Genomic DNA, 14202 nt, shown 5'->3' on the forward strand with positions numbered 1-14202 from the left:
AAAAAATATTTAGATATCTTGTTTATTTAAGAACAACATTTTGCTATTAAACACATTTACATATCCTACTATTCATCTCACTAATTAACATCTTAGTGAGTGCTATTAAGAATAGTACATGAATTTAACTTAATAAAAAATCAAAGTGAATTTGAGAATGAGAAGTATACCAAAAAGTTGAGAATTGAGATAATGAAGGAAATTGAAAAAATAAAGGATGACTTTTGTAAATGTTGGTTTTTTATAAATAGATATATATTCATAAATATTCATTGTATATATTAAGACAAATTTGAATCTATCCATCATTTTATTTAGTTATTAAATTCATCAACGGTTAAAACTATCTATTATATCCATTAACATGGATTTAATCCTGATATATACCAAAAATATTAAATAATAAGAATACTAATATACCTTGATACGGAAGCTTCTATGATATTGCTATACATGATGCACGTACGGACCTAGGGACGGTCTTTGCTGCCATATTTGTCACGTTCTATGTTTTGTTAACTTATCTTTCACCATTTAGCATATTTCAATACACCCTTCCATTTTTTGTATTTTACTTATTAGTAACTGTTACTTTATCATAAAATGACATCCATAGTTTCATATATACATCTTACTGTAAGATAACTGAGGAAGGTTTCAACTATAAAATACAATAGATACGTTGTACTCGTTCTATTATTATTGGACTATCCGTACTTGGCTGATTAATTTTATATTCTTGTACAGCCCCTTTTTCAAATTTCATTTGGAAAAATGTAGATATCATCCTTATAAAATTGGTGGTCCAAAAGAAGAGGTTTAATACAAATGGAATCTGAGGAGGATAAACGTAATCATTCTTATTACTAATAAGTAGAAAAATTATTTCTGGTATAAAAATTTGAACCTATAATTTATAGGTCACAATGCAAGTAATCTTATGTTAGGACTTAAGCATATGAAGAGAGTCCAACCCAAAAGACTAATCTATTAGGTGAGAGGGTTTCATAGTTTAATAATCACATTGAGTTTGTTATTGTACTCAACGTGAGACTCCTAACACTGCTGTCCTTTAAGGGTTGACGTCTACAACGGTTTTCACTCTATCGACACTGGCCCGATGGTAGGCATTTTTTCTTTTGGCAGCTTCACTCACTTATCGGTATCTTAATCTAACATATAAATAGCTCTTTCTATGACACAACTCTCAAGGAAAACAACAATTGTTAAGGACTTAAACACATGGAGTGTTCAACCCAAAAAACCAATCTATTAAATGTGAGAGTTTTATGACTTAAGTATGACATTGAATTTATTATTGTTTATACCCAATGTGAAACTCTTAACATCTATCTTATAGTTGAATACCCCATGTATAAAAAATGTTGCACAAGAATCAATGGAACTGTCTATCAGGGACATCTTTCACTCTCAATGATCATGACGTACGTTGGGTTATAGCTTCTACTTCCCTCCAAGGACTTCTATAAATATATTCACTGCCCTTTCGATCTCATTCTATGTTGAAAGGTACTTCATTACTATATTCCTAGTTATTCTACAGTCACTAACATTCATTTTTCTGCATTATATTTTGCTTGTTTTGATTCTAAACAATACTGAACGAGATCTCAAACTTTGCAGAAGCTGGTTTTTGAGGTTTAGCCTGATCTTAGATAAGAAGCTCTCGAGTGTAGATCTTTGATTTGTTGTGTGGATACAAGTATCATGGACAAGAATGTTAGTTCCAATGCACCCAACAAGTGGAAAATGCCTCTCTTTGTGTTCTTTAAAGATGCAAGGTAACATTATCACCCATTTTTCTTGTATGAGCAGCATCATGTAGAATCAGGTATATCTTTCTTATACATTACATTATATATGAAGTTAGCTGTTAGGTGAAACCATTTATGTAATTTTATGAACTAACTACTTTTAATATATATATACACACATATATATGTAGATATATATATATATATATACTTGATTGATTCTGATTATTCTTCATGTAAATGCAGAAGTGTATTCAAGCTAGATGACCTTTCTAAGCAGATAATAGGCATTGCATTCCCCTCAGCACTAGCTGTTGCTGCTGATCCCATTGCTTCTCTGATAGACACAGCATTCATAGGCCGTTTGGGTATATACCTCTTCTCAACTCATAAAAGCTAACTATAGAAATAAACATTAATATTATATAGCTTTAACCACTCTTGGTCTCATATGATGTTAATGAAAATAATTAATTAAATTTTGAAAAAAGTTTTATATATATAAATATAATCTTAATTATATATATAATAACAATAAATATAAAAAATAATATATGGGTCATAATAATCTTAAAAATTAGTTTAATATATATATATATATATATATCGAGTCAAATCATGAACCAAACGAGTCGAATTATATTCAACTCAAGTTCGGTTCGTTTATTTAACGAGCTCAATTTTCAGCTCAAGTTCAACTCATTTGGTTCATGAGCCAAGTTTATCGAGCTAAATAATGAATTAATTTTCGAACGAATACCGAGTTGGTTCGATTCATTGTGAGCCCTATTAAAACCGTAGCTGGAATGATTTTACTATTCTAAGTTCATCATAGCTGGAATGATTTTACTATTCTAAATGTTGAAACCAATTTTTCCTTTGAATTTTGAAGCTAATTAAAGTTGTATAGGATGTATATCTAGAAAGTAAGTGAGAGAATGTAATAGTTGGATATCAGCAAAATTATCATATTTTCATTATTACATATCATTTCTCGTACTAAAGAGTCTAATACTAAATAAGAATGATAACATGTGGTATAAAAAATGTTTTTAACAATTCTAATTTTAAATTATTTTTTAATTAAATAAATTAAAATTATCTTTTACATTGTATTCCAATATAGGAGAGAATATGTACCCATTACCCATTTTCATGTTTCAAAATAATGAAAATGTTTTCTTTTCTCTATTTAGGACCGGTGGAACTTGCAGCAGCAGGAGTTTCTATAGCTTTGTTCAACCAAGCTTCAAGGATTACAATATTCCCTCTGGTCAGTATTACAACTTCATTTGTGGCTGAGGAAGATACTATTGAAAAGCTAAATATCATTGCCGCTGAGAACAAGTTGAAGGAAAATGTTAAGCTCACTGAAGTAATAATGCTTGAGGATCATATGATTCAAGACATAGAAAAAGGTACACCAAGAGAGAATACTGACACTCCAAAAGAATCTTTGGCTGGAAGAGGAGAAGAAACAAAGGAGATCAAAGCAAATAATGAAGATGGTACTTTCCTTTTTTCCCTCTCTTTATGAATATGCCTATGTCTATGTACATATAACTGTGAATTTATGTACAAGCAGTGTGAATTTGCATGTATTTATGGATTTGCTTGAAGCATACGCTAGAATTTCACACAAATGTTTTTATATTCAACCGTTGCTTATCATTTCCTAGGCATGTGTGGAACATGAATGTATTTGAACATGTAATTGTGCTATGACTTAGTGTGATATTTTATACTCAAATTTTCAATGATAAGTGATGATTTTCTTGGCAGATGGCAATTCAAATACATGCAAGTATTCCAATGTTACTACCAGTACTAAGAGTAAGGAAAAGGTTGTAAAGAAGAAGAGACACATTGCTTCAGCATCAACAGCACTCATTTTTGGCACATTCCTTGGCCTCTTTCAAGCTGCAGTTCTTATATTTGCAGCCAAACCTCTATTAAGTGTGATGGGTGTGAAACATGTAAGATTTCTTCATCCTCAAGAGAGCATATATATATATGTCACACACACATATATTTCATTCTTCTAGCGTTTTATGCACATAATCGATCTCATTCAAGTCCGATCTTGGTCTTAGTTTCAATCAAAAGTAGCTCCAACTTCTTTACTTTTTGCTAATTGGTATAATGACCTAATTGTTTGTATTTCTAGATCGTCTAAAAATATCAAATTATTATATTTCTCTTGTATTGGGTTAGCCCCTCGTGCTTCTTTAATAGTTTAACAAAAAAATACATTCCATTCTTCGTTAATTATCAATAGTTTTTAATATCTCTCTAAGATTTTATTAATTATATGGAACTGTTATTTGCACTTTGTTTAGGATTCTCCTATGCTAGCTCCAGCATTGAAGTACTTGAAATTGAGAGCATTTGGTGCTCCAGCAGTTCTTCTCTCCTTAGCCATGCAAGGAATCTTTAGAGGATTCAAGGACACAACAACTCCTTTATATGTCATTGGTAGGTTGAAATAACTTGAAAGCATATCTAGGTATAAATTCAAGTCAAAATACAACAAAAGAAAAGACCAAAGAACTACCAAATACGAATGCAGATAAATAAAAAAATAATCTTTGAAATTCATTCAAACATTTATTCTAACTTGGCTCATTCCTTTATTTGATTTTATTTTAGTTTCGGGATATGCAATTAATGTGGCATTGGACCCAATACTTATTTTTAAGTTGAAATTGGGCATTAGAGGTGCAGCCATATCACATGTCCTCTCACAGTAAGTTTTACTTTGTTATATGACCTAATGAAAGACAATTTTTCTTTTAATGTTCATAAAATTGTATCTTATAAAATGGTGATCCTTGTAGGTACATGATGGCATTAACCCTCTTGTTGATGTTGATGAAAAAAGTGTATATCCTACCTCCAAGACTTAAGGATTTGCAGATTTTCAGGTTTCTTAAAAATGGTAAGGGTCTTAAACATAACATGTTTTAAGGTTGTAGACTCTTTATTACTGTTGTAAATAAAAAACATAAACACCAACAAGGCGTTGGTCTAATTGCATAAGGTTCCATTAGATTTCCAGAACGACCAAAAGGTCGAAGGTTCGATTCCTGTAAGTGACACTTATTTGGAGGACAGTCACGCACCCTGAAAGTGATTAGTTCTTTATCCATAAGGTGAGGGATATCCTTAGTACTCGCAAAAATAAAAACATAAACAAATGGTCATCTAGGTATGCTCACTAAAAGGGCCTAGCAAAGTTGGTAGATGATTGAACTCATCTTTTTTTATCACATATCAGGCTGAAGTTTTTACCATTGTCATGAACACCATGTTTGAATGGACTCAACCTATCTTCAATAAATTTCCATTTTTAGCATATAAAATATGAATGGTGATATTGGAATTACATTAACAATTACTTATGTTGGAAATTGTTCTCAATCTCATGGGTTATTACAGGAGGTCTATTGTTGTTAAGAGTGGTAGCAGTAACATTTTGTGTAACCTTAGCAGCATCATTGGCTGCAAGGTTAGGTTCAATTCCTATGGCTGCATTTCAAACTTGTCTACAAGTCTGGTTAACATCATCTCTTCTTGCTGATGGTTTGGCTGTTGCTGTACAGGTACATATACATTATCTAACAAAAACATATTTAGATTCTCAAACTCTTCTTAATTTGAACTATAAAAATTTGAAGAGTTCTGTTCCTTGGACAACAAGTTTCGAATATCGGATCTGACATTGTATACATTTATCGCTATTTCTTAGTTTCATTTCATAAATACATCATAAAAAACAAGGGGGCATGGTATGATGTATCATTTTTTGATGTACACAAGACTATTGAAAATCAAATAAGGTGGCCTAGTATACTATGCTCTCACTTAGTAGGGTCTGGGGAGTATAGATGTACACAACCTTACCCTGCAACCTGGAAAGCTTGTTTCCAGAATTTGAACTTGTAACCTCATGGTCACTAAGCAACAACTTTACTATTGCGCCAAGCTCGTTAAGCAACGGCCTTATTGAAAATCAAATAATTGAAACAAATATTAACTATCAAGTTTCACTTGCTCACACAGGCAATTCTAGCTTGTTCATTTGCTGAGAAAGATTATAAGAAGGCAACATCAGCTGCAACAAGGACACTTCAGATGGGTTTTATCTTAGGAATGGGTCTTTCTCTTGCTGCAGGATTTGGATTGTACTTTGGTGCTGGAATATTTTCAAGAAATGCTGATGTTGTGCGCTTAATCAGAATAGCCATACCGGTATGTAATTATATATATCCCTTGTACAAAAGTTGTACAGATTTTATGTATGATTGTTACTATCTAATCTTTTTTTAACTACACTAGTTTGTTGCTGCTACTCAACCAATCAATTCATTAGCCTTTGTTTTTGATGGTGTGAACTATGGAGCTTCTGATTTTGCATATTCTGCAATCTCCTTGGTAGGTTCACATGCCCTTTCTTTTATTTCCTTTTCAAAATATGTCAACTTCATTCAAATTTGTTTAGTATAATTTGCTAATATATATGCTCTTTTTCTTCAGGTCATAGTGTCAATGATAAGTATTGCTACAGAATTTCTTCTATATAGGAGCAAACATTTCATTGGGATATGGATTGCACTAACCATCTATATGACTCTTCGCATGTTAGCTGGTATATGGAGGTAAAATTTCCCTTGTATAAAAGCAAACAAATCCATTTTGAAATGGTTGAAATGAACTTAAATATCCAAAGAACTAAAACTAAAAGTATCACTTTGTTACATTTGCTTGAAAAGTTAGCGACACATTGACAAGTACCCTAATATATATAAATGTCAGCGATCAGACTACTCGGACCATCCGATCCAGTCCGATCCTCATAACATTGGTTTATAATGTTAAGTTTGATAACATATACATCATAAAATGCATATGCAGGATGGGAACAGGAACCGGACCTTGGCGCTTTCTAAGAGAGAACTCCATGACTTAGGATATCTAAACCCATCATGGTAATTTTGTGGTGGAACAGCACATGCATCAGATTTCACACCACATGGGATCTATTATGGATTTTTTTTTTCCCTACACATTATTAGCGTGTTACTATATTTCACTAGTCTTGTATCTTGGATTGCTCCTTTTACGCGTGCTGTGTAATAATGTATACTAATCCTATTTCTTTACCTCCTTTTATAGGAGTAAAAGATGTATCCTATCTTTTGTATACTTATACTTTTGTGTTATTTAGAATATTCTTCTACTTGTGTCACTAAATATACTTTGGGTACTTTCCATCAACTAGAATTTCAAACAAGGGAAGTTAACTATGATAAAGATTTGGTTGTTGTTACGGAAGTTAATCATTTAAATTAAAATATCACATAATACAGTAATGTAAATTACAATACCCAAGTAAATTCTCTTTTTGCTGATTATTTTGGTTTCACGCTCCCGACTCCACTATAGTGAAGTTTCCACATGATTGCTCAAGCTTTGGCTTGGAGCTTTTACTAAAGATTTGTGTCGACATCCAAAAGGACTTTTTTTGTGGGAACTGGTTTGTTTCTGTCCTTAGGTAATATTGAAAAGAGAAATCATATGCTTTTCTGCCATAAAGATTTGAATTCATTATGTAATGATTTATTTGCCACTTTTGTCTTTGCTTGGCAACTGTGTTTAAAAAAGAACAGATATTACATGTTTGATGTCTCATTTCTCCTTCTCAAACTAATAAACTTTTTATAAGTAATATAAAACTGTTATATTTTATTTTAAATTTTTTATTTATTTATATGGCAATATTTAATTGATCTGACTCTTGAACCGTGATTCGAACAATGAAGAAAACAATGAAAAGACATAACTTAGTGTGAGTTTAAATTGATTTTTCCAACTTTCCTTTTTTGGAATGAACTAGCCGTTGTGACACTTTTCTATTTTAGCAGTTTTTCCTTTTTAGGAAAGTTTTGTTTTCACTTCTTTTTCTGTTGTAAATCTTTGCTATAAATCTCTGGTTCTCTTCCTATTGAGAATCAAGAATGATAATAAACTTTTCTGAGGTATATTCATATTAAAAGGTTCTCATATCTCTTTATTTTTGCCTTTTTCTTCTTTAATTCAAGGTGAAAGGTGGTTATGTTCTTCACCTTCACTCAATCTGTTTTTCCATCAAAAGAGTTCATGTCTATGTCATCTTCTTGAGATGGTATCAGAGTTTTAAAGCTCTATTGCGCTCCTATGTTCTTTCACCTCTTCTTGTTCACACCCTATTTGATCAAAAGCCTTCGTTCAAGATTCGTCTTCAATGGCTACCAACCTCACAGACCCATGAATATACTAATTGTGTCACCCATTAAGCTTAAATACTCTTGCAATATTTTATTCTCCTCCAATGGGAGCCTTCCGCGACTCGAACCCGTGACCTCGGGGATAAATAGTCATTATACCATTGAGTCGCTACAATTAAGCTAGTCTAGCTTAATGGTAGCGACTCAGTGGTATAGTGACTATTTATCCCTGAGGTCACGGGTTCGAGTCGCGGAAGACTCTCTCTGAGAGGGGAATAAAATAGTCTAGCTTAATGGGTAGCGACTCAGTGGTATAGTGACTATTTATCTATGAGGTCACGGGTTCGAGTTGCGGAAGGCTCCCCTTGGATGGGAATAAAATACTGCAGGGAGTATTTAAGCTTAATGGGTGGCACGCCTAGTATATTCATGGGTCTGGGAGATCGCATGTTAGAACTGGGGTGTTACAAGTGATCCATCTAGTCCTTACTTCATACACCCCAATGAGAACCTTGGTTCTGCCATTGTGTCTAAACCCTTGAAAGGAGGAAACTATCATTCTTTGTCGAAAGCCATGGAAATGGCACTAAAAACCAAGAATAAACTCCAATTCATTGATGGTAGTTTGCCAAAACCCTCAACTAATGACTCTCTGTTTGCAACCTGGGACAGATGCAATACCTTGGTTTTGTCATGGATCAACCAATCTGTAGACCCATCTATAGCTAAGATTGTTCTTTGGCTTGAAACAGCTTTTGAAGTATGGAATGGCCTTAAGGAAAGGAACTACTAGGGTGATATCTTTCGCATATGTGAGGTGCAAGAAGATCTCTATAGCTTGAAGTATGGCAACCTTTCAATTGATGCCTACTACACTCAGTTAAAACGTCTATGGCAAGAGTTAGACAATTTTAGACCCATCCCAACATGTATATGTGAATTCAAATGCAAAATTACAATGGTTCCTGTTGTAAAGGCATATAGGGAAAATGACCATGTTATAAAATTCTTGAAGGGATTGAATGAGCAATACTCTGCGGTGAGATCTCAAATCATGTTCATGGAACTCTTACCTAGCATAAATAAAGCATTTTTCCTCCTGGTCCAACAAGAAAGACAACTGAACACTCCCTATGAAGAACCTAGAATCTTGACCAGCAATGCAGAAGAATCCTTTGCCAGAGGAAGAGCTAGAGGAAGAGGATTTTGAGGCTCAACTTCAAGCAACTTAGTAAGAGGAAGGAACTATTTTGGTAGAGGGAATAATACAAGGATTTGCACATACTGCAACAAATCTGGGTATACAGTTGATGTTTGCTACAGAAAACATGGATATCCTCCAAGTTTCAAGAACAATAACAATGTCAACAATATTATGAGCAATGAAGAAGATAATGCCAATACCAATAGTGATGTTGAACAAAGTCAAAAAGATTCAGGATCAATGCCTTTCTCTCTTGATCAACAGCAAGTCATCTTGACATTGATGAAGCAAATTAACACCCAGCCTCTGCACATCACTAATCAAGTCAGTTCAAATCCATCAGGTATATCACATACTCCTTATATCTTGTCCATATCAAATGATTAGATACTTGACATTGGAGCCACAGATCATGTGTGCTACTCAATGTCAAACTTTCAATCCTTTAGGGAAATAGCTCCCATTCATGTGAAATTATCCAATGACAATGATGTTGTTGCTTCTATTTCAGGAACTGTCTTTTTCTCTAATGACTTCTATCTTTCAAATGTTCTTTACATACCTAGTTTTAAATTCAATATCATATCAGTTTCTAAACTAATTGTATCTCTTAATTGTGAGTTGGTTTTCTCTAAGATGAAATGTTTAATTCAAGAACAAAATTCTTAGAGGATGATTGGTGCAGCTAAGATTAGGAAAGGATTATACATTGTTAATAGTAGTTGTTTGATTAGTAATAATCCATGTATAAGCCAATTCAATACTTACAAAAATGATGTATGGCATAAAATGTTAGAACACTTATCTCATACTAGATTGATGACTATGCATAAACAATTTCCTTTCATTTCTTTAAAACCATCTATTGATCCTTGTGAGACTTGCTTTTATGCTAAACAAAAGAAGTAGTCATTTCAACAAAGCATTTCCGAATCTTTGAATGTTTTTTATCTTATTCATGTTGATATATGGGGTCCTCTATCTGTCCCTTCTATAGGTGGACATAGCTATTTTCTAACTATAGTGGATGACAAATCTAGGCATACTTGAATTTACCTTATGAAACTTAAATCAGAATCTTCTGCATTTTTAAAGGCTTTTGTTAACTTTGTAGAAACACAATTTGGCATTAAAACAAAATGTGTTAGAAGTGATAATGGCCTTGAATTCAAACTCACAGAATTCTATGCCTTAAAGGGAATCACACATGAAACCACTTGTGTTGAAACTCCCAACAAAATGGAATAGTTGAAAGGAAGCACCAACATATCTTGGGTGTAGCTAGATCTCTCCTATTCCAATCCGCTCTTCCGAAGTGTTTTTGGAACTTTGTTGTTAATCATGTTGTATACTTCATTAATAGACAATTCAGTCCTTACCTATCTCAAAATTCACCATATCAGATATTGTTTAAGCATGATCCTAATTTGATGATTCTGAAAGTGTTTGGATGCTTATGTTTTGCCTCTATTCTTGTTAGTCATAGAAAGAAACTAGATCCTAGATCTAGAAAATGTATCTTCCTTGGTTATAAGCATGGCACAAAATGATATATAGTTTAAGATATAAAGAATAGAGAAACCTTTGTTAGTACAAATGTAGTCTTTTATGAACATGTTTTTCCCTTCGCCTCTGATTTTTCAAACAACAAAAATGAAAATGAATTTTCTCTACCTACTTATCCTTACATGTCTTGTGGTCATTTTCTTGACTACCCTACACAAATTGAGACTGTTGTTGATAGAAATGATGTTGACACTGAGTTGATGCAGAATGAAGTTGAAAACCATATTTCATACAATGTTGATAATCAGCATATAGATGAGACAGGTCCTCATGATGAGCTTGAGCCTAGTCTTAGAAGATCCACCAGAATCAAAGGACCACCATCACATCTACAAGATTACCATTGTCTCTTATCATTAGAAACACCAGCCTTGAATAAACATAGTATTGACTATCCTCTCTCTGATTACATGTCATATGGTAGGCTTTCTAACAGATTCAAACACTTTATCCTAAACATAAACACTCATATTGAGCCTTACTCCTATGAGGAGGCCATAAAATATGAGCAATGGAGATTGGCCATAGGTGGTTAACTTAAAGCCCTCAATGAGAATCATACTTGGATCCTCACTAAACTCCCTAAAGATAAGAAAGCTATAGGTTGCAAGTGATTATTCAAGGTTAAGCACTAATCTGATGGAACCATAGACAAATACAAAGCTAGGTTAGTTGCTAAAGGGTATACCCAAATAGTTGGTCTTGATTACCTTGAAACATTTAGCCATATTGTCAAAATGACAACAATCAGAACTAGGGGTGTTCAAATCCAGACCGGTCCAAAACAAAAACCGCAAACCGATCCAAAGTAGACCGAAACCGCAAAAACCGAATGTATTTGGATCGTATTGGATTTATTTTTTAAGGACCGATCGGTCCGGCCCGGTCTTCGGTTTCACGTCTGGGATCCAGACCGATCCAGACCGGACCGATATTATTAAGTTAACTAAAATATATCACATAAGCATTAAGCAGTAAGCTAAACACATCAAAAACGCATATAAATTGTCTTAACAATATGAATATTGATGTTTCTAATCTTGCTATTAAAAGAATCAAACTTTTCTTCATTGTTCTGGTTACTACCTTGTTGGTGTTGTAGGCTAAAATTGAAGGAATTTATATGTTTATATCTAAAAAATAGACCGATCCAAACCGGACCGAAACCGCATATAATATTTGGACCGGATTGGATCGGACATCTTAATATAAATGGACCGGACCGGACCGCATACTAATTACGCGTTTGGATCGGATGATTTTTTGCTTAAAAACCGATCCAAATGGACCGCGGACACCCCTAATCAGAACCATGCTAGATTTATCTGCTATTAACAATCGGCACATCCATCAAATGGATGTCAATACAGCCTTTTTACATGAAGATTTGCTGGAAGAAGTCTACATGAAGGTGCTTTTAGGTCTATCTGTTCAAAATTCAGCATTGGTATATAAACTACAAAAATCTCTCTATGGCCTAAAGCAAGCCAGCAGGCAATGATGGAATGCAAAGCTCACCACCATCTTGACTAAATACGGGTACACTCAATCCAAGGCTGATTATTCTCTATTTACAAAATCTATTAATAACAGTATTACTATAGTTCTTGTATATGTTGATAACTTGATGGTTGCATGAAACAATTTGAAAGAAATCACTCAACTTAAAGCCTTCATGAACAAGTAGTTCAGAAACAAAGACTTGGGTGAATTGAAGTACTTCCTTGGAATAGAAGTGGCTAACAAAATGGAATAGTTGAAAGGAAGCACCAACATATCTTGGGTGTAGCTAGATCTCTCCTATTCCAATCCGCTCTTCCGAAGTGTTTTTGGAACTTTGTTGTTAATCATGTTGTATACTTCATTAATAGACAATTCAGTCCTTACCTATCTCAAAATTCACCATATCAGATATTGTTTAAGCATGATCCTAATTTGATGATTCTGAAAGTGTTTGGATGCTTATGTTTTGCCTCTATTCTTGTTAGTCATAGAAAGAAACTAGATCCTAGATCTAGAAAATGTATCTTCCTTGGTTATAAGCATGGCACAAAATGATATATAGTTTAAGATATAAAGAATAGAGAAACCTTTGTTAGTACAAATGTAGTCTTTTATGAACATGTTTTTCCCTTCGCCTCTGATTTTTCAAACAACAAAAATGAAAATGAATTTTCTCTACCTACTTATCCTTACATGTCTTGTGGTCATTTTCTTGACTACCCTACACAAATTGAGACTGTTGTTGATAGAAATGATGTTGACACTGAGTTGATGCAGAATGAAGTTGAAAACCATATTTCATACAATGTTGATAATCAGCATATAGATGAGACAGGTCCTCATGATGAGCTTGAGCCTAGTCTTAGAAGATCCACCAGAATCAAAGGACCACCATCACATCTACAAGATTACCATTGTCTCTTATCATTAGAAACACCAGCCTTGAATAAACATAGTATTGACTATCCTCTCTCTGATTACATGTCATATGGTAGGCTTTCTAACAGATTCAAACACTTTATCCTAAACATAAACACTCATATTGAGCCTTACTCCTATGAGGAGGCCATAAAATATGAGCAATGGAGATTGGCCATAGGTGGTTAACTTAAAGCCCTCAATGAGAATCATACTTGGATCCTCACTAAACTCCCTAAAGATAAGAAAGCTATAGGTTGCAAGTGATTATTCAAGGTTAAGCACTAATCTGATGGAACCATAGACAAATACAAAGCTAGGTTAGTTGCTAAAGGGTATACCCAAATAGTTGGTCTTGATTACCTTGAAACATTTAGCCATATTGTCAAAATGACAACAATCAGAACTAGGGGTGTTCAAATCCAGACCGGTCCAAAACAAAAACCGCAAACCGATCCAAAGTAGACCGAAACCGCAAAAACCGAATGTATTTGGATCGTATTGGATTTATTTTTTAAGGACCGATCGGTCCGGCCCGGTCTTCGGTTTCACGTCTGGGATCCAGACCGATCCAGACCGGACCGATATTATTAAGTTAACTAAAATATATCACATAAGCATTAAGCAGTAAGCTAAACACATCAAAAACGCATATAAATTGTCTTAACAATATGAATATTGATGTTTCTAATCTTGCTATTAAAAGAATCAAACTTTTCTTCATTGTTCTGGTTACTACCTTGTTGGTGTTGTAGGCTAAAATTGAAGGAATTTATATGTTTATATCTAAAAAATAGACCGATCCAAACCGGACCGAAACCGCATATAATATTTGGACCGGATTGGATCGGACATCTTAATATAAATGGACCGGACCAGACCGGACCGCATACTAATTACACGTTTGGATCGGATGATTTTTTGCTTAAAAACCGATCCAAATGGACCGCGGACACCCCTAATCAGAACC

The 14202-nt window shown here is 33.8% G+C and overlaps 1 protein-coding gene across 4 annotated transcripts; it reads left to right on the top strand.

Annotated features, from left to right (window-relative positions):
- On the top strand, positions 1514-7006 carry LOC109352706 (protein DETOXIFICATION 43-like). Of its 4 annotated transcripts, XM_019594885.1 has the most exons (13): positions 1515-1802; positions 2022-2143; positions 2972-3193; positions 3245-3283; positions 3558-3751; positions 4115-4250; positions 4425-4521; positions 4613-4713; positions 5214-5377; positions 5838-6026; positions 6114-6209; positions 6312-6433; positions 6690-7006. In XM_019594885.1, exons 1-13 carry the CDS (start codon positions 1729-1731, stop codon positions 6742-6744), a joined length of 1611 nt encoding a protein of 536 aa, XP_019450430.1. In that variant the 5' UTR covers positions 1515-1728; the 3' UTR covers positions 6745-7006. The 4 variants fall into 4 exon arrangements, with proteins under 4 accessions (XP_019450431.1, XP_019450430.1, XP_019450428.1 ...); XM_019594883.1 differs by having other exon boundaries at positions 2972-3283; XM_019594884.1 differs by having other exon boundaries at positions 2972-3283; positions 3561-3751.

The sequence above is a fragment of the Lupinus angustifolius genome, chromosome LG07, assembly GCF_001865875.1.
Source record: "Lupinus angustifolius cultivar Tanjil chromosome LG07, LupAngTanjil_v1.0, whole genome shotgun sequence".
NCBI lineage: Eukaryota > Viridiplantae > Streptophyta > Magnoliopsida > Fabales > Fabaceae > Lupinus > Lupinus angustifolius.

Bases quoted from the DNA above. Each gene is read 5' to 3' on its own strand.
- LOC109352706 (XM_019594883.1), top strand. From the start codon at position 1,729: ATGGACAAGAATGTTAGTTCCAATGCACCCAACAAGTGGAAAATGCCT. The intron at 3,752-4,114 runs GTAAGATTTCTT...CACTTTGTTTAG, and splicing joins GTGTGATGGGTGTGAAACAT to GATTCTCCTATGCTAGCTCC. The intron at 5,378-5,837 runs GTACATATACAT...TTGCTCACACAG, and splicing joins GTTTGGCTGTTGCTGTACAG to GCAATTCTAGCTTGTTCATT.